Source organism: Camelus dromedarius, chromosome 13, assembly GCF_036321535.1.
Source record: "Camelus dromedarius isolate mCamDro1 chromosome 13, mCamDro1.pat, whole genome shotgun sequence".
Classification (NCBI taxonomy): Eukaryota; Metazoa; Chordata; class Mammalia; order Artiodactyla; family Camelidae; genus Camelus; species Camelus dromedarius.
This window is the reverse complement of record NC_087448.1, coordinates 9741698-9762061: the sequence shown is the minus strand read 5'-3', so window position 1 is coordinate 9762061 and position 20364 is coordinate 9741698. Positions and strand designations below refer to the sequence as shown.

Here is a 20364-nt window from a genome sequence, read left to right as displayed (position 1 = left end):
TGATAGAGACTAATGCGAGGTTAGGTTGGATACGGACGGGAGGGCAGCAGATGAAGGGCTTTATCTTGTGAGTTAGACTCTCCCAGATTTTGGCAGTGGGAAGGTCCTGCCCTTAGTGTTCTGCAGGTTGAAATGCAGAAGCAGTGCTTTGTTGATCAGTCTTCTCAGGGAGCAGTCACCTTCGTAGCAATACCTGGTGGTTTCTTCTCAGAAAGGTCTCAGATTTTTGTGTACTTGGCATAGTAACAAAACACAAATTATTTCAAAGTGTAGCTTCTAGTTTTATGTGTCATTAGCTGAAAAAATAAACAAAAAATGGGGCTCTGTAAACCCAGTTTGTTTTGTTTACAGTCATGAAGCCTTAATTTCCTTAATCTTCTAGATTTTCCTAGCGGCTCTTTGGGCTTAGCCCTGAATAAACACTTGTGTTAGAACTCTAAATGTGTCTTTCATGGTTTCTGCATCTGCTGTTCTGTAAAGATGACAGCATCATCTTACATTTGTCAAGTACTGGGCAGCTTGTTACAAAGTGCTCTCATGCACACTCCTCCTTTGGTCATACTGATGGTAGTATATGCTGGCCCAAAGTTTCAATGTGATTATGGTGCAAAGTTATGGAATTTCTGAGGGAGGAAAGAGATTTAGTTTGAAGATGTTACCTGGATTCCACATGTGTGTCCATGGTCATTGCTAATTGATCATGGTGCTGTTTCTCCTTGAACCCAGTTATGACCTTAACACAGATTTGTAGGCAGCCACCCCCATTTCAGCTCAATGGGCAGGTAAAGTGAACTCTAGTAGCTGCCCCTGAACCAGTCCAGGGCCCCCACAGATTGGAGTACACTGATGACAAAGACAGCCTGATGTCTTGCTTGAAACAGAGACAGATGTAAAAATGTTTTGACAGTTGGGATGGTTCATTTTCTCATTTGTATTCTTGTTATTACTTCTTTTGGCAAGAGCATGGGTGTATGACGTTATACAAGTAAAATACTTTCTGCTTCATTTTCCTTATCTTAAGACAGAGTCAATACTGGCGTATCTTGTAGATATTGCGGGTTTGTTTCCATATCGTGAAAATAAAGCAAGTCACGTGAACTTTTTGGTTTCCCAGTGCAAATAAAAGTTACGTTTACACTAGAGTGTAGTCTGTTTAAGTGTTTCATAACATTATGTCTAAAAAGACAATGTATATACCTTAATTAAAAATACTTTATTGCTAAAAAATGCTAACCATCATCTGAACCTTCAGTGAGTAATCTCTTTACAATAGTAACATCAAAGATCATTGATCACAGATCACCATAACACATATAATAATAATGGAAGAGTTTGAAGTATTGTGAGAATTACCAAAATGTGACACAGAGACAGGATGTGAGCAAATGCTGTTGGAAAAAAGGCATTGATAGATTTGCTCGATACTGGGTTGCCACAAACCTTCAATTTGTGAAAAACACAGTATCTGCAAAATAAAATGAAGCTCAATAAAACAAAGTATACAGATGTTACAAATGTTCATAACAGTATTACTCACAATTAGCCAAAAGGTGGAAACAATTCAAATGTCCATTAACAGATAAATGGATTTTTAAAATGTGGCATATATGTATATGGATTATTATTTAACCATTAAAAGCAATGAACTTTCAATACATACTTCAACATGAACCTTGAAGACACTATGCTAAGTGAAATAAATAAGCCAGGTACAAAAAGACAAATACTGTATGATTCCACTTATTTGAGGTACCTAGAGTAGTCAAATTCATAGAGACAGAAAGCAGAATAATGGTTACCAGGGGCTGAGGAGAGTAGAGAATGGGGAGCTATTGTGTCATGGGTACAGAGTTTCTGTTTGGGATGATGAATCAGTTCTGGTGATGGGTGTACAACACTGTGAATGTTCTTAATGCCACTGAATTTGTACACTTATAAATAATTAAAATGATACATTTTGTTTATTTTATCAAAATAAAAATACCAAAAAAGAGATAGGATTTCTGTTTTACCTATTTTGTAAAAAAAATCTAAAAGTAGCTGTTTTACCTATTTTGTAAGGTAATTGTGAAAGGGAAATAAGATCAGAATATTTTGCAGATGTTACTAGCTTTATCTTTCAAAATATGGAAAATATTTAAGAAGACTCAATAGTTTGAGTAGCCTTTGAATGACTGTTTTTCCTTTCTATATCCCTTTATATGTTTTTCACCTAAACCAGAATGATTTAAATAAACTAAGTTAGCTAAAAATTTCAAATTAGTAATATTTAACAACAGTTGTCATAAATTGCCTTGTACAAAGTTGCTATGAAGTAGGTTGATCATTAAAATTAAGCTCAGAAATGTATATTTTGGGTTTATCCCTAAGTTGCTTTTCAGATACAAGTTTGTTTTATTTAGTAACATAAAAATAAACATCTGGTAGCCTTTCATTCCAGCTCATATATATGATTTTTGAAATTTTACTAAACACAGTTTAAAAATTTTTTAAGAAAATTTTTTGTTATTTTAATGAGAACACATTCTATTATAATAAACACAAAATTTTTGAGTACCATTATATGAAAGGAATTTTTAGTCTGAGAGGGTCAAGCTCATTTCCTAGGGAAATCACATATGTAGTTCAACTTTTTTGTGTGTGACATTAGTTTGCTTAGAGTATAATAAATAAGCAGTATAAAATAAACACAATAAATTTGCTGTGGAAGAGATCTGAACAATTTTTACTCCTATTTGCTATTTTTAAATCCCCATCTAGATCTGGAGGTTGATATGTGGAAGAATAATTTGCCTTGATTTGAAAGATACTTTCTGCAGTAGTCTGCTTATTTATAATTTTAGAATATTTGAAAGAAGATATGGAAGCAGAAAATTTGCAGTAAGTTTTTATGTATTTTCCCTTTGTTACTTAGATTACAGAAAAAATGTTTTTGTTTTCTTATTTTGCAATAATTTTATTTTATTTAGCTTGATGTTATTATTGACAGTTATCTTTTAATTACATGATCCTCAGTCTGGTTTGGAGCATGGACAATAACCAGAGAAAAATTTTAAATTTAAGCCACTAGCATAACAAAATAATAATAATGATAATGATAACAGATAATATTAGTGAGTAGGCAATAAAAATTTTAATTAGGATTTTTACTTTAGTAAAATTCTAATCACTTATTTTGCTTAATGGTTTGTGTGTTACTTGTAAAAATAAATCATACTGTAAATATCTTTTTTTAACATACTTAGAAATTATGGAAGTTAATACATTTGACCAATATTGTTTTACTCCCTCATTTTGAAAAGTCTGTTTGAACAAAAACAAACTTAAAAGTATATATATATACCTGAGCTGGTACTAATTAATTAAAATTAGTTTATTTTTAGAAGGTTCCTCTCTGTAATGTTCTTCCTATTTTATTTTCAGTCCTTTTTACTGGGTTCCTGGGTTTTGTCAGCCGTGGGTGACTTCATCCTTGTTGAAGCTGTGTGGTATTCATTTGGTATCACTGCAGCCAGGAATTTGCCTTCTGGATTGTAAGTAGCTCTCAAAGATTACCTTAATTCATAACTGCTTAAATCTGATATAAAGCATTATTGTATGTGAAAGTCAGTACAAGAATATTTTTAAAACTTCTGGATATAGTAAAATTTATATTACCTGTAAAAAATCCAGTATATACTTACATTTTCATTACGTTCTGGAAACAATTTATTTTACATGCACTCTTTTTTTTTTTTTTTTTTCAGCTTTAAAAACTCATATTTTAGAGAATTTTTAATTAATTTCTTGTTCTGGTCCTGAGGATAGAATTGTGTTTTTGTAGTGAAATTTTGTCTTTGTAACTTTGTGAATGAATTAAACACAAAAAATGCAAAACTCAATTAGATTAGATTAGGAAACAAAATTAATTTATCTGAAGTTAAGCTTCTGAAGAATGCTGCTTTTTAAAAGTGATACTGTTTATATACTTTCACCAAAGATAAAAGAAAACAATATGTAGGTTACAACTTTGAAGCCAACCTGCGGTGTGTGACCTAACTCGGACTGTCTGTGCTTTCATGTTATGTTGGTCTTCTTTTAAAACAAAACAAAAAAGTATTAATTTATGAAATAACTACTGTCTGTGAGCAGAGTTATAAGCACGTATAAATGACCTTAAAGCATCTCTGAATTAAGTATCTGAGATTGTATGTGAGAGATGAGGTCCTATGAAATAAAGATACCAGGTAGTTAAAATTCTGTGTGTAATAGCTTCAGCCTTTTAATTTAATTTTCATTAATCTTCTTTTGAGAACTGTTAGACAGTTGCATGTATCGTGATTCAAATTCACCTTGGTCTCTATTTTAAAATATGGTTAATGATCTAATAGCTTTCACACTTACATTGTTAATATTTTTGATCACAGCTGCCCTTTATGGGATTTACTGAATTGTGTGCATGTTACTGAATTGTGTGCATGAGTGTCGATCTTTAGCTGTTTTAATAATATATGATTCTGAGTAATATTTTAATGGTGACAGATAAAGTTCTGTGTCATAATTATCATACAGTTTTTGAGTTCCATGGGCTGTAATTGCAATTAGACTGAGAAGTTTAGTTTGCATCCTCTTCTATTGTGGAAAATAGTATAGTCATTAGGAATGATTCCATGTTTATTCTGAAAAGAAACAGCGTTACTAAATCACTGCTTTTCCCCCAAACATTTCTCATCCAGGCCAATTCTTTTTTGGTTCTTTGTAAGGCCTACTGAGTTACGGAAGGGTTATTTGTATCGTGTGTTTGTGTTAGGATAAATTTCGAGGATAAGTCATAACATAGCTTTTAATTCTTATTTACAGTGTTCTCTTGTCTTGTGACCTTTTTTTCCCTATTGCACACAGAGTTGAATGACCGTAATTTCTTTGTATGAATGGCATTTTCTTTATGGAATCCTAACAGGTGTATAGAAGGAAGATTGATTCAATTTTGAAGTTGGTGGCAGTGCTTATACTTAAGGCCAAGAGGCATTTATCTATTTAAACCTTAATTTGTAGCAAGAATTGGAAACTTGAGTAAGTTCAAAAGTTATAGGGTGCCCTTTGAAAGACAATGGAATGTTAATTCAGACATCACCTGAATGATAATATATTTCTCTTTCCTTTTTAAATCATGAATCATTACAGTGTGGCTATTTTGAGTCTTAAAGTGTTCTCAAACATAGAGAACTTCTTGGAACATAAATCTTTACTTCAATAAATAAATTTTGCATTTTGTAAATATATCTTTTTTTTGATGATAACAAAGCTTCAAAAACTCAGGAGAGGAAACAGTCTCTTTTTAGTCAGAGTGTTTTATAATTTGCACTGTTTTCCGTATAACATGTTACCTTTTTCTTTCTCATCAATGCCAAATTTATCTGCACTCCCTAGAATTCTTCACTTCCTATTTAATTCTCTCCCTTTTTTTTCCTAACCTCACCACTGTTAAAACTTCTCATATAAAGGTTACCAGTAACCAACCAATTTCTAAAACCAGTGGCTTATTTTCACTTATCTTATTTGACCCTTCAGTAGCACATTGAATGCTTTTGACCTCCCATTATTTCATGAAATAACCTGCTCCCTTGATCCTAGGACACTACTGTCTCCTGGTCCTTTTTGACCTTCCTTACTAGTTGCAGCCCCTTTCTCAAGCTTACTCCAGGTGCTTTCTCTGGGCCATCTTGTCCACTCCCATGACGTCAGCTATAGTTGACATCTGACATACAGTTTGTTTCCCAGCACTCTATTTCTAGTCCATATTACTTTCCTGATCCTTCAGTCATATATCCTAATGACTTCTAAGACTCAAAGAAAATTCGTCATATTCAGAAGCTCTTAACCTCTTCTGATCACCTCTCCTTCTGTACTTTCATCTCCCCCTCCTTCTGTACTTTCTATTTTAATTAATGGTATTTCCATCTACTCAGTCACTCAAGCTGGAAATCTTTCTCTTTTCTCATCATTGGAGTAGGACATCAAGTCTTATTAATTCAGAGTCCCGTCAAATTCATCTGTTCATCCCATGTTCTCGACCCCTGCTGTCCTTATCTCAGTCTTAACTGGTCTTTTCCTGTCTAGATTTTTGGCAGTAATTCTCCAATTACTCTTCCTATCAATTTCAGAGCATTTCATGCACTGTTTTCAGAAGTTGTCCTTCTAAAATACAAGTTGGCTCATCCACTTAAAAACCTTTAAATCCTCATTTGCTTCAGAATAAAAATCAAACTCCCCCAAGGTGGCATCATGGCAGTCCGGAATAGTGCGAATCACATAGACCAGATTTATCTGAGATTCCAGCTCTGCCATGTATTACTTGTGTGTCGTCTCGAGCAAGTTACGCCTCTCAGGTTCCATTTCCTAAGCTCAGTTTGTAGATGACCCTCCTATGTAAATTGGGGGCCACACTCTGTACTTCGCAGGGCAGTGGAGGGAATGAAATAAGCTCATCTGCACAAATATCTTAGCAGTAGCAACAGCCCCACTCCATATATTGTTTTTTTTTCCTTTCCTTTCAAAACCCTCGTAATCTGACCCTAGTGCAGTATTTCAAGCCACTCCCCCGTTGGTCATTCAGCCTTCTTAATGTTCTGTGTATCTGTATTCATGTGCTTAACTTGGTTTCCTTTCTGCACCCTGTTGCCCTTTGGCAGGGTTAATTGTCCTTTTATTTATATTCCAACAAAGTTGTTAAGATACCTATTAGCATTTATTGCATTGGATCGTCATTATCATTATCCGGCCCTCCCATGCCACCCTGCTAGCTCACGGAGGGGGAACTATTTTTACTTCATGTACTCGTTGCCTTTTTTCAGTAATGTTGAAGGGATAGTCTTGGTTACAGTGTAACCCCTTAAGACTATAAGGGGAGGTCTTTGAACCATAGACCTTTCATCTTTTTTTATAGTGCTTTACAAAGAAATTACGCCTGGCATATGATGGATTCTTATGGCTGTTATTTGAAATTCAGAAAATGTAACCAGTAGGTTTTGAAAGTAATGACAGCTCCATTAGTAGACGCTGTATGTATTAGTTGCTTCTAGTAACCCATGCTTATCACACACCTGTACTTATAGACCTGTTATTTTTTCATTGTTAGTATTTACATGTGGATATTGTATTGTTTCCCAGAATCAGATACCTCGAGAGTAAGTGGAATTTTGAATTTTTACATATCATATTAAAATGTGTCTGATTATAATGCTGAATGACATTTTTAAATTAACTGTGTTTTAGATTATCTAAAGTTTTATTGTGAGAACCATGACATACATTTTCACTTTGTTGGGTTTTATTGCTCTCCAGTTCTTTTCATCAGGAAAAGTCATTGCAGAGAACTTGTCATTTAAAAAATTATGTAAGAGCAGATTCATCTGTAGAGTTATGAGTAGGCAATGACTGTATACATACACCATGAGCCTACATATCAAATACAAGAGTTATTTCCCTTGTTTTAGAAATAATTACTCATTTAATGATATTTATTAAAGCATCTTGCACACTTAACTATTCAAAACTTTAAACAGTTTTCTCTTTGTTGAGGAACGACATCTCAGTACCATCTTAGCTCCTTTACCATATGTAGCTATGAGGATGTTTACATTCTGTAAGCTTGTTTGCTTTTTATTATTGAAAAATTGGTGGTTGATATGAAAGGAGTACTGAACGTGGTTTCTAATCCTGGTCCTTTAGCTGAGCAAGTCATATAACCTCTTTGAATGTCATTTTCTTTGTGTTTAAAACAAAAGGATTAATCTGGAGGATCATCTAAGGGATCTTCTAATACTAAAATGCTGTTTTATGATTGGGCTCCTTTGTGTTTATCTTTTCTTTTATCTTTTCTTTTTCTTTTTTTTTAAGAATATGAATTTGCCCATATTATAGAAATCTATTTATAGCCAATGGATTTATTTGATTCTTAGTCCTATTAGGAGATGATTATGTTAAGAGTAATACAGGTGATTTAGCAAAGAGGAAGTTATGGTTGACTCATTTGTGTACTTCCATAATGTTTAGAATAATATATTTATAGATTATAGTTTACTTCCTTTCCTTTTTAAATGGAGAAGTACTTGGTTTGTTACTTTTTAGGGGAAATTAAATGACAAGGCTAGAATAAGAATCCAAAGTCCCTGACTGGTGCTATTTATACTGTGACATATGGCCTGGGAGAAAATCAGACTCTTTTGTAATGTGATGTTTTGTTGCCTAAGAAGAACAAACTGATTAGTTATTTCTAATGGAGGAAGATATTTCACCATATAGTACAAACATCGTGTCATAGGAATGAACCTGGATATTGGGCAGAAATAGGATCTTGGGTTAGGTTTCCTCCAATGGTCTTAAGTAGAGTGTGGTGCACAGTAAGTCTGGTGCAGAGTAGGCTCTCAGTAAGTGTTTATTGAATGGTTGTAGTCATTTCCAGAGGAGAATGCAGAGTAGGGGAGAGCTGATGGCCATGAGCTTTACAGGCCCCCTCAGATGCTTGGTCCTGAGAATTTTGCTCTGGAGCAGGTAACAGTGATGAGTTGAACACAGTTGCTTGTGCAGGAATCCTGGGAGTTTGGTGTTTAGAACACAAAATACTGGGTTTAGACCACCAATTCTGAGTGTAAATTAAACCAAAGGGAACTGCATCTAGTTAGAAATAATTCAGTCAATTTATTTCAAACAGTAGCTTGATTATTTTGCCTGCTGGCTTGACTGACATCATGACTCACTTGCTCATAGAATTAAATCCCAAAAGTTAAGTCAGCTGTATTTAGATACGAAACACAGATTAGATGTTTTTCTTCCAATGACTGATGAAAATGTTTTATGCAAATTTTAAAAATAGTGAATTTATTAGAATACATCAGTATATTTAATTATGCTGCCACAATAATAAGGTCCCACAAAAGAGGAAAAATTTTTAAAGTTTATTTTTTTTTTTCAGGAGAGAAGGGACTTGATAATAGCATACAGAATACCTATTGACCCTAAGATTAGTAAAGTGAATTTAAAGAGGTTGAAGACAAAAACATTTAACAGTTCATAACATTTCACTGTTCACATTGCTTAGTGAGCGTAAGCTACCTGAGCGGAAGCTTTTTCTGCGCACGCTCCGAAGGTAATTGCGGTATAGCATGACGCTGATGACCCGAGCCTGAAATTGTTTCGAAACAATGTAGTAGAGAATCACATCCAGACAGGTGCTGAGGTTCATGAGGAAGGTGGTGAAGGCTGCCCAGGGGTTGTATCTGTTCTCGTCCCCTCCCAGCATCAGGGAAGCGAAGCAGATGTGGAAAGGTGTGAAGCAGACGAGCACCTGCACCATGAGCGTGATGATGATCCTTATAGACTTCTCTTTGACTTTGGGTTTCAGCTTAGATGTCTTACCGTGAAGGAGACTGTGAATAATGACCAAGTAGCACCCAATCATGATGAACAGAGGAATCAAGAAGAAAAATATCAGTCGTGTGAAGTTCAGCACGTTAACAGCTTTTAAGTGGATGATGTCAGAAATTTTGAGGCAGGTGGGGGGCGTGGAGGCTTTATCTGGGTCTTCATAGAGCAGCAGGAGTGGAATAGTGGTGGTCAGGGTCATTATCCAGACTCCCACACACGCTAGCACGGCCTTGAATGTGTTTTTAAGTTCCTTGGCGTATTTTGGCTGTACAATGGCCATGTATCTGTCGGCACTAATGAAAGCAAGAAGCCATAGAGCAATACTTGGGTAAAACACTGTGAGAGCGCCAAGGATCTGGCAGAAGTACTCTCCAAAGGGCCATTCACCTTTTGCATAATAAAACATTCGAAAAGGTAAGCTCATTATAAATATTAAGTCCAGTAACGCCACGTTCATCATGTAGATGGTCACAGTGGTTCTCTTCTTGGTGGTACAACTGAAAACCCATAAGGCAGTGACATTAACAAATAGTCCAATGACGAAGATACAACTGTAGAAGACAAGGGCTGCGATTTTGTATTCATCTGGATGTGAGTTGTTAGAAGGGCCAGGTTGAGCTTGATTGTGAGGGGTGGTCATCTTAGAGCTTGTTGGTGGGCATGACACTTAGAAACTGTAAAATAAGAATAGGAGGCATAAAACCTTTTGTTAAAAAATAAATGCTTAACATTCTCAGACTTGACTTGGCATGGCAGTGGATTGTAATTTTGAGAGGACTTTATGTCGTGGAGTCAATATATGTGTCTCAGTATTTATTCAGAAGTACACTCCCTAGGTACTGTTACTAATACGTGCCAACCTGTTAAAATAGTCTGGCGTGTCATAGTGCACTGGCAGATGTATTCATTTTCTTCTCTCCCTCCCCACCTCCCTTCTTCCCCAAAGAATAACATTTTCTTTATGATTTTTTTCCCTCTAGTGTGAAATTGAGTAGCAGTCGTTCCTATAGTAGATATCCTTTGATTGGGGCTAACTGGGGAAAGGCCATTCTGAATTTTGCATCGTACAAAGTAGTTTGCCACCTTTTATCATCTTCCTGCTGTTTTAATATTTGGTAACCTAGATTAGTAATGTCCAAGTAATGAATTTTTACTCATTAAATATAATTTTAATATATAAAATATGTATTAGAAAACTAATAAAGGAACCATATAACTGGTTGATTACTGAATATTCACAGTAATTCTCTTCTGAGAGCAAAAACTTTTTCTTTTTACTGCAAATCCCAACTGCCTAGTGAGTACATAATAGGTACTCATTAAGTAATATTTGGTGAATTGATGGATGAGTGAAGGAAGGAACCTTGGGCAAGGTGACCAACAGCATCTACTCTAATTTGTCAATGAGGGCTTGCTTAGTTGTCCATTAAACCTGTTTTTTTTTCAAGTGGCAAACATAGCATCATGGTCTCTCTAAATTATCATAGGTCTAGAAACTGTGGTGTCTTGTTCCGTGGTCTGCAGATCATGAACTTGACTCTTAGAACAATAGATGAGCTAGTTTTTAATGCACAGTTGGGAGTGCCTAATGCTGGGTCTTCTGGATGGTGTTTACCAGTGTCCTGGAAGTGGGTTTCCCTGCTGCAGTGATGCACAGAGAGCAACACCTTGAGAATAAGATATTGCTAGTATAGTGACTTTCATGCCCTCATGCTACACAGATACAGGAGCTGAAGTATTATTTGTCAAATTTAATTTAAAAAAGGAATATCAAAGAGAAGTAGTTATTAATGAAGTCACTCAATAACTTTATGTGTTGCAGAAACTAATTTCTACCCCCCCCCAAAGTGTCCATTTCTAATGGAAAGGCATTTAGTTGTGATTGTAAATATCATTGACCACCCTCCCACCCCCGTGTGAAACTTCCATCACCCACGATGCAACGCCAACAACAGTGACTTTAAAAATAGACTCTACAAAGAGATGGAACCTTATGGCATCCCCTGTGAAATATGGAGGCGTAAGAAAAGTTTCCTTCAAAAATGTCACTTTGCAGAATGGGCTTTCTCTCATTTAGCCCTGCATCTCTCTTTAGTGAAAACTTGGGGGGAGATTAGCCATCTGGTTAGTGGCATCATGGACGGTTGGTAATTTAAAATTAATTTGAGCAATTGCTATGGATAAACACAAGATATGAGCTTGTTTTCCCTTCCCTCTTTTCCCTCCTACCTCTCTGACTCCAGCTAGTTTGCCAGATATTTAGGTTAAATATGATTTCGGAGTAGAACTCTATATATTTAAAAGCCTGTATTAATTAAACTTTCCAAGGATTGGTGTGACTAAGATATTAACTTCTACCAAATGAAAAAACTACATAGAAAATTAAATCTTCAGTATCATACAAAGAAAAATAATTTTAGAGGCTTGACTCTTATTTTTAACTTTCAGTGAATTTTTAAATAGTAGCAATTGTAAGATAAATGAAATTTTGTACCCTTTTTTCTCTTTTAATATTGTATCAGAACTCCCTCCACTCATCCTCATCCCTAAATTTTGTCACAGAAATTCCATACTTACAAACCATTTTTTAGTGAATCTTTTTCTCTTCATTGAGGTCAAGCTGTCTTCATGTCTTCAACACTTGTGTTCATCTGCTTAAGACTGAATAAAATATGCCTAATGTGTGTGTTTTAAAGGCAATATCAGTACAGGTTGCATTCTGGGCACCCAGATACATTTTTGGATAAATATTGAAAAGTGATTGGCTTTTAAGTCAGCATTTTGAATATTTGAGTCCATAATTAGCTATATATAGCCATTAAGTACATTCTGTGAAACAAACAATGTAATGAAACCAAGTGACGGAGACTCTCTAAAGATAACTTATATCATATCAACATTTTCTTTTAAGTTGAAAAATATTACATTTACTGTCAATGTAAAACAATATTGAAAGTTAATGAAAAATCGTATTAGTAATGCAGGAAAATGACAGCATACTCCATTTGAAAGTCCTTCACTAACATAGTTTCAGTACTGTATTATTAAAATAAAACAAAGATTTTGAGATTTAGTAAGTATAGCATTACTTGTGATAATCTGTGATGAAGTTAATTAAGTGCTACTTACCTCCTGTCCATTAAAAGGCTGTGTTAGAGAGGAACATTTTCCCATATACTCAGTTCTGTAAAAGATCTTTGAGTTGCTTGTATTAAAATAGCTCTTTCTAGAAATGGTATATTTAAGAAATACTGTATTTCTTGTGTTGTAGGCGCTTCTGTTGCTTTAAAAAGTTCTTTCAAGTATAATACTGTGTATAGGAGTTGGTAACTTGTTCAGCTGTAATTGCTGCTTTGTCTCTTTCAGGAAGTGCTCTCTGAAATAAGGTCTTTTCAACTTATGACTTTACCCTGGATGTGGTTTTTCTCTTTCACAAATGATTTGTTTATGAAGTCATGCTTAGCATAAGCTCGTTTGGAAATGATGGCGTATATTTAAGAGAATCATACAAAAGGGGGGAAATGTCTTCAATTTGTTTACTTTGATGCTTTAAGTCTGCATCATCTGTTGAAGGAGAATGAGAAATGATGTTGACTAGAATGGAATTCATAGTATAACTTCTTCATTTTCTAAGCTGTGTGACTTTGTCTAGTTGCTTAAGCACTCTGAGCCTCTGTTCCTCTTTAGTTTCCATAGAGTTAAAATAGAGATAATACCTATCTTGATAGGATTGAAGACTCTAAACCAGAAAAATCCAGGTGCTAACCTGGAACTTAGTAACTCTCAAATAGAGTTAACTCTTTAGTAAAATTATAGAATATCCACTTTTACTGCTAAAGCATTTCTAAACGGTTAAAATTTTGGGATCTTCAATTATTTGCTTCTGCTTTGCATATACATTAACCCACTTGCTCTATTTTTTAAGTCCCCAGTGCTTTGTATCCCTTTTCTGTCACATGGAAATCTAGAAATAATTCTTGCATAATTATCCCTACAAATTGCTGAGACAGGACTCTGGAAGTCTTTAGTGGAATGATTTACATATTAGGAGTATTTTAACCCAAGAAGGGAAATGAAAGCAGCAAAAGGGGAAGTGAGCAGCACCAATCATTGCCTGCCTAGTTACATTAAATTTTTTATCTTCTCTTTTCTTTAAAAAAAAAATCATAATTTCATTTGCTTGTCCTAAAATTCTAATTATCTTTATATTTGGTTATGCATGATTTGTCAGCTTTTAAAAAGTACATGAGCTTATTAACTGCTTGGTTTTTTAATTTAAGTTTGAGGGCACATGCTCTTTTTTTCTCCTCAGACAAAACCATAGTAAGTCTGTGACTTGTAAAAGTTTTTCAAGGCTTTTCCTTTGGTAATTAAGTACTTTTGATCGTGATAATGCCAGAATATTGGGTTTTAGAAGCGTTGGCAACACCCAGAGCAGCTATTTCCTATGCAGCCCAGAGAGGGCCAGTGACTTCCTGAAGAACCCAGCCAGCCAGGCCCAGTGTCTTCAGGTATGGAGTTGAGTGTCCTCGCCTTTGTGCCCCAGCTGCTGTAGTGACTTCCCGTTGTGAGGTGAAGACGTCAATGTATTCATCAGTCATGATCTGCTCCTTGCTGAATTGCACTGATCAGTTTTTTAACACATGGAGTTACGTTTCAGATGCAGGGTCAGAGGTTGATGTTTCTTCTGCAGAGCAAAACTCTTCTCTGCAGATCCAGTCTTTTCACTGCCTTAGTTTTGCATCACCTGTGACAAGTCTTCGACAATTGAGTATTGATTAGTGTTCCCCCTGCTGCTGAAATCAGCAGATAGGGTAATGACATACATCTCATTAAGACTCATAAAGGACTCAAGGAGCCCCTTGTCTGTACACAGGGAGATGCTTTTCTCTCAGAGAGGCACCCAAGGGCACCTAGGAAGTCCCCACAGGCGCAGCTTGAGGGCGGCTCCCCTTTGCCTTCCCCTCCATTTTCACCAGAGGGGACTTCCTCTGTTTGCTCCTGCTGGCCTTCCCCATGCTGTTCCACCAGCCTGGAACAGCCTTCCCACCGCGCCCCATCTCTTGGCTTGGCCAGCTGCTGTTTATCCCCTAAGTCTCAGTTTAAATGCTGCCTTTCCCGGAGGTTTTCTCTGACCTCTGAAGCTGTTGGTTCTCGCCCCTGCAAGGTGCCTCGGCACTGGGTACTTACCTGGGTGGTGGCATGTGTTTGTCTTATTGTTGTTTACTTGCCTTTTATCCTCTGCTAAATTGAGGTCCTTGAGTTCTCACAGGTGTTGTATACGTGTGTGTGTAACAGGCAGTATTGGTTGAATGTGTGATTGAAAGAGTAGGTGAAGAGATGGAGGGAGTCATGGACCAATTATTGAGCCCAGTGTCAGCTTCAGGGGCACTCTGACCTGCTTGAGGGGATAAGGCAGACAGGGAGGTAGGCAGCCCAGCAGTGACCCCCTCTCCTCCTCTCTGTGACCGTGCAGCACTTAGCATTGTTCTCTGTGTTCCAGGCTCGTCACAATAATTTTATGCTAGAAAAGAATTTCAGTGAAAAAAAAAGTTCCCCCAAGCCATTTGTCAGCAAGCAAGTAAACAGGGGATCAAGAATCAATCTTTTATGGTGTCTGGTTTGCTTCTTTAATACTTGAACCTGATGAATTTTTTATTCAGATAGAAGAACTTATCTCATTCAGGGGCCATTCATACAGGTTTAATTTCCTCATTTATTTTGGAATATGAGTGAAAAGGTGAAAAGCAATTTTTCACCTTGTAGAAGAAGGATTTCACAGCATTCCCTTCACTTTGTGAAATAATCTGTTTTAGCTCCATTTTTGAATTCTGATTGTTGTTAAACACCTTAAGTGAGTTTTTCTTTTAGCACTCAAGCCCAGTTTTAGAGTGAATATAATTTAATTAAGCCAATTTTATAATTATTAGGAAGGCTGTAGTTAACAGACTTACAGAGTTAATCCCCATCATAGAACATTCTCCTATATCAGAGTCTGTGCCACAGATAAAATTACAGTTCTCATTCTTAACACATTTCTCTTTACCACAGGAAGCGTCGGTGGGGCTTATCCTAGTCCTCAGGGACCACTGTGTCATTGTGTGTTTCCCAGCATGGGTGGCCCTTAGCACACACGTGCCCACAGTGGTTGGTAGACCGCCTGTCCCCAGAAAGAAGAGGTGGGGAGGGACATGGGGAGAGCTCTGAACTTGGGTGAAAATCTTACCATTTGGCCCTAATGGTCTCCCACTTTGATGTTATGGAATTTTTGTCCCCTACCCCTTTCTTTTTCAAGCTTGCATCTGAAATTACTCCTCTTTTTTGGCTGGCTGGGGGCAGATATGTTGAATTAGTGGTTTCAGGGTAAAGAAGATTGAGAAACTATTTGTCTGAATCTATTTATAAATCCAACAACTTAGAGCTATAGTCTCACAGCCAAATTAGTATGAACCTCCCCTTTCCACTTCCTAAATTGTATTATAAATTTAGCATTTCCCAAATTCTCTTTCCTTGGCAATTTTTGTTGCAGTTTTATAATTTTTCAGACAATCAGACAATTACTTATAGCAAACAAGTTGAACCCAGCCAGCCAGGCCTAGTGTCTTCAGGTATGGAGTTGAGTGTCCTCGCCTTTGTGCCCCAGCTGCTGTAGTGACTTCCCGTTAAAATAGATCTGAATTGGCAATGAAAGTAGAGTTCCCTAAATATATTAAAGATTCTCTTACTTAGAAGATCTTAAGAGAAGGCTTCTACATGGCAGTGAAATCAGTCCTGGATCCACTGAAATCCTACAGGACCTCAGGCCAAGAGTTTGCAGGGTCTGCGTTTCCCTGACTGGCTGGAGGCCCATCAGGGTCCCCGGGACAGCGGATTGAGTAGAGCTCTCTGGTTGTTGTGAGGTACTTGGCTGCCTCTTACAGATTCTGGTCTCACAGTTAAAGGAGATAGTATATATAGAGATGAGTTTATAGGGGAAAATATCTAGTAATATGGTGAAGCAGCAGTTGAGAAGAAAAAGGTATTATGGAGAGTCAGTACTGGTTAAGAAATGAGAGGTGTGTTACTGAATTACTTAAACCCAAACTTGTATACTGGTGTATGTGATTGAGGATTTTGGTATACAGTCATCTGTATACTAAAAAGTAACTGCGTATCTATAAGGCTGAAGGTTGTTGGTTTGAAAAGAGTTACTGGGGTTTTTTTTTTTTAATATCTCTGCCATTACTCTTACCTATATTATCAGAGGTGAATAATCACCAGGCAGAGGTCTCAGTGCTTTATATGCATCATTGAATTTAATCTTCATGCCAACAGCAGTGTTTGTTGAGGACACAGTCATGGGGGGATGGTAAATCCAGCGATATTTACTCAAGACTCTCAGATTGTGAGATCGTTCTTTGCTCTTTCTGTATTATGGTATTGTGCTTTCTTTCAGTAAATTTTGTTGAAGTTGGTCTTACTTAATAGAGAATAATCAGAAGAGTAATTTGATCTGTTGCCAAAAAAGTCTCCTGAGTGAATAGACCATCTTTTCCTTTCCCCATCCTTCACTAATGAGTTGCTATTCCCAAGGAAAGGTTTTGTAGCTGGATTCTGTCGGCCCGCAAATTTAATTCAGAAGGAAGATCTCTGCCATTCAATGAGCCAAAGACTTTTAAGCACTCAAAAAATGGGTACATCCAAATGGTCAGTAAACATGTAAGTACACTCAACCTCATAAGTAATGAGGAAAATGAAAATTAAAACCATAATAAGACGTTATCACCCACTCACCAAAATGGCTGCAATGAAAAAGACTGACACCATGAAGTGCTGGCGAGGGTGTAGAGCAACAGGAACTTTTCATGTGTGTTGCTGGTAGGAGTTTAAATTTGGAAAACAGTTGGATATTAAGTATGAAAATGAAGATATTACACCCTCTGCCTCAGATCCCACTCCTAGGCAGAAATGTGTGTTCCTGTGCACCAGGAGACATAGATCAGAATGATCATAGTAGCATTCCTGATCTCTCCAAATTAGGAACAACCCAGACGTTCAGTAGCTGCAGAATGGATAAATCAGTTGTGTAGACAAACAAATGCATTTCACCATCAAAATGAATCATGTAATAGGCACATGTAACAACATCGGCAAATCTCATGTGTCTGGTTTAGTGAAAAAAGCCAGATGTGAAGGAATTCATATTATACCATTCCATTTGTATGAATTTCAGAAAAGCAGACCAAACTGAAATAAAATGTATAGGGATTCATATGTAGGTGATAAAACCTTTTGGTAGGTTGCGGGAGCATGTAATACGTGGTGAGGAGGACACATGGGAGAGCTTCCAGGATGCTGGCAAGTTCTGTTTATTGACCCAAGTGCTAATCACTGGAGTGTTTATTCTGTGAAAATTTATTAAGCTGTCTGTTTTTGTTTTATCCTTGTATCTGTAAGGGTCTCAGTAGAAAACAGATAGCTCGCTTAAATTAGAATAATTCAAGGAGGGCTTATTTATTAAGGTCTAATGACAAAAGAAAGGGACCTAATGACAAAAGGGGGACCTTTGGGCAGGACTGTTGCCTTGTTGTGCTCACCACCCTTATGCCCAGAGAGATCAGGGAAGGGAGAGGTTGCTGGATCTGGAGGGCCCCCCGCCCTGCAGAGTTAAACTGCGGGGGGAGCAGTGGTGACTTTCTGTTGAGGGACAGTAAGCCTGCAGTAAGCTTGCAGGAAGGAACCAGAGGAATAAGGACCCCTGGCCTCAGGGTCCTCTGGGGCTCCCATTGGCAGAACTCAGCAGAAGTGCGGGCCCTTGAGCCTTTGAATGGAATCTTTACCCTCAGCCTCTGAAACAGAGCAGGGTGGGGAAGGGAGAGAAGCAAGTGGACTTTCCAGCTTGCTACACTTTTCTGAGAGTGTTACATTGCATATCAAAAAGCCTGGGCGTTGAATTGGCAAGAACTGAAATTGGGTATCTGATTCTTTTAAGCTGCTTCCATGAGTAATTTTTTAAAAACACCTTGAGTCTCAAGTCTTATTTCTGAATCATCTCATTCATAAGCTTGTGTAAAGTGCATGTTCTAGACCTCAAGTCCTAGTTCTCATTGTCTTGCCTGAAATGTCCTCTTTTTTACTTTGTGGCGTATGTACGTTTTTCCTGGACTGTTAACCAGATTCAGGCACCACTCAAAAATCAATATGAAGGAGCAGTTGTTGGTAGAAATAAAGTTTCTTTTAATCAGAATGCCAGCAACCTGGGGAGAAAGTGGACTCACATTCTCCCAAACCAACTCCGATGTTTCTGCTTGGCCATGAAATTTTCAGATGGGAAAGGGGAAGTAATCTCATTTCATCACTGAGATTGGGGCTTGTTGACTCCTTGTGATCTTTCTTTAGATGCTGTCTTGTTCACACAGTCTGTCTGCGAGATTTCTTAAGGGGACGCTAGGGAAGAGCTCTTGTTATCTGCTAGTTACTTATTCTTCATTTCAACCTCTTTGATCTATGAAGAGAACCAACAGGTTAGACGAGGTGTTGTGCGATCAAAAGATTTGCAAGGTGTGCCAGGGCCTGGACCGGGAAGGGGGTGGGTGTTGCCTGATTTAAAAGTTAGTTACCATGTAGCTTTGCTAAATTGTCAAGAAAAGGGGTTTCCTGCTGAGGGCAGTTTTCTGCAAAGAGCTCCTTTACAGACTGGGAATGGGTAGCAGTTCCGGAGCTCTGTCTATGCTACTAATTAATCAGCTGAGTTATTATTAGAAGAGAGTTAGTTCATTTCTCTGATCATCACTCTTGGCAACTAGAAGAGGGGGAGAGTTGAAAGAGGCTTTCTCAGAGACTCCCCCCCCCCCCCCATCCTGGCATTGTGCACTTCTAAGGAACTCCTATTGCAGTGAGTATTTTTTATCTTTGTCTCCCTCTGAATTTGTGTGGGACTGGAGGTGAGAGACGTGGGATAAACGTGGTGTCTGTGCCCTCACATCTTCTGCATGGAAACCTTAACATGTCCAGGACTCATTTAGTTAAACCTCATTCCAGGGAGCCATGAGTGTGTGTGTTGGTACTTAGGGTCACACAGAATCCGGAGGGGGTCCCATTAACTCCTAGCCTTTGCCTTCATTTCATAGCCTATGATATGTGTATTAAATCTTATTTTAAATTTTAGTCAACTTATTCTTCTTAGCGTATTTGATTTTATTTATTCTTTAGACATTTATCCATTTCCAGTAGATTGTTAGATTGTTCCAGCTAATTTGCCTATGTACTTTTAGCCTTTTTCCTTTAACCTTCCTTTTGTATACAGCAGGCAGACAGTGTAGCCGTGAGAACGGACCAGGTCCAGGCAGCCCAGGCCCTAAGCCCGAGAGGGCACTCTTAGTCACTTGCTCTCCTACCCTCTCTCGGGAGAGCTGTCCTTCCTGGTGGCAGAGAACCTTCTGGAGACATTATAATCAGCCTGCAGAGGAAGACATAAAAATTGTGCGGGCTTTTTGTTTCCTTGGTAATGAACCTGTACTGCTCTCGGTTACTCAGAATTGCTCTTTACCAGAACTCTCCCTCTTATGCTTAAAATCGGTCTGGCACGAGGGGCAAATCAGTTGAGTTTTTGAAACCATGTCATCTTCTTATTGTTAATTCTTTTCGTATGGATGTTCCTTAGGAGAAGTTTATGATTCATACAGTCAGTTCATACAGCCCCTTGCCACCAGCAAGCCACGCTGTCTGAATAGAACCTGAACAGAAAAGGGAAGGAAGTGGGTGCGTCGTACTCCACCCACCCCAAGGCCCTGCAGCGCTGCTCGCCTGCCAGTGTGTGTGTTTGGACCGAAGGACACAGACCCTCCGGCTGCTTCAGCCTGCCTCTAGCATAGGATTTATTCTTCTAGCATTAACATAATTCTGTACTTGGGATCAATAAGTAGTCCTCGATTTTTAGAGCTGGGAGGTAGCGTTACGCTGGGAGTTATGGCCGTGTTG

At 37.6% G+C, this 20364-nt stretch overlaps 2 protein-coding genes across 3 annotated transcripts in view; one reads left to right on the top strand and one right to left on the bottom strand.

Moving 5' to 3' along the window:
• UBAC2 (UBA domain containing 2) overlaps window positions 1–20364 on the top strand; it is a 146844-nt gene that overhangs the window by 23662 nt on the left and 102818 nt on the right. For both annotated transcript variants that reach the window (XM_010980245.3, XM_010980244.3), the window contains exons 3-4: window positions 2761–2880; window positions 3424–3533. In XM_010980245.3, the coding sequence (XP_010978547.1) occupies window positions 2761–2880; window positions 3424–3533 (230 nt within the window). The remainder of the gene's footprint in view (window positions 1–2760; window positions 2881–3423; window positions 3534–20364) is intronic.
• GPR18 (G protein-coupled receptor 18) lies at window positions 8922–12784 on the bottom strand. The gene is made up of 2 exons (XM_010980243.3): window positions 12535–12784; window positions 8922–10079 (listed from the first exon to the last, which is right to left on the bottom strand). The coding sequence occupies exon 2, from the start codon at window positions 10043–10045 to the stop codon at window positions 9050–9052; it is 996 nt and encodes a 331-aa protein (XP_010978545.1). The 5' UTR covers window positions 10046–10079; window positions 12535–12784; the 3' UTR covers window positions 8922–9049.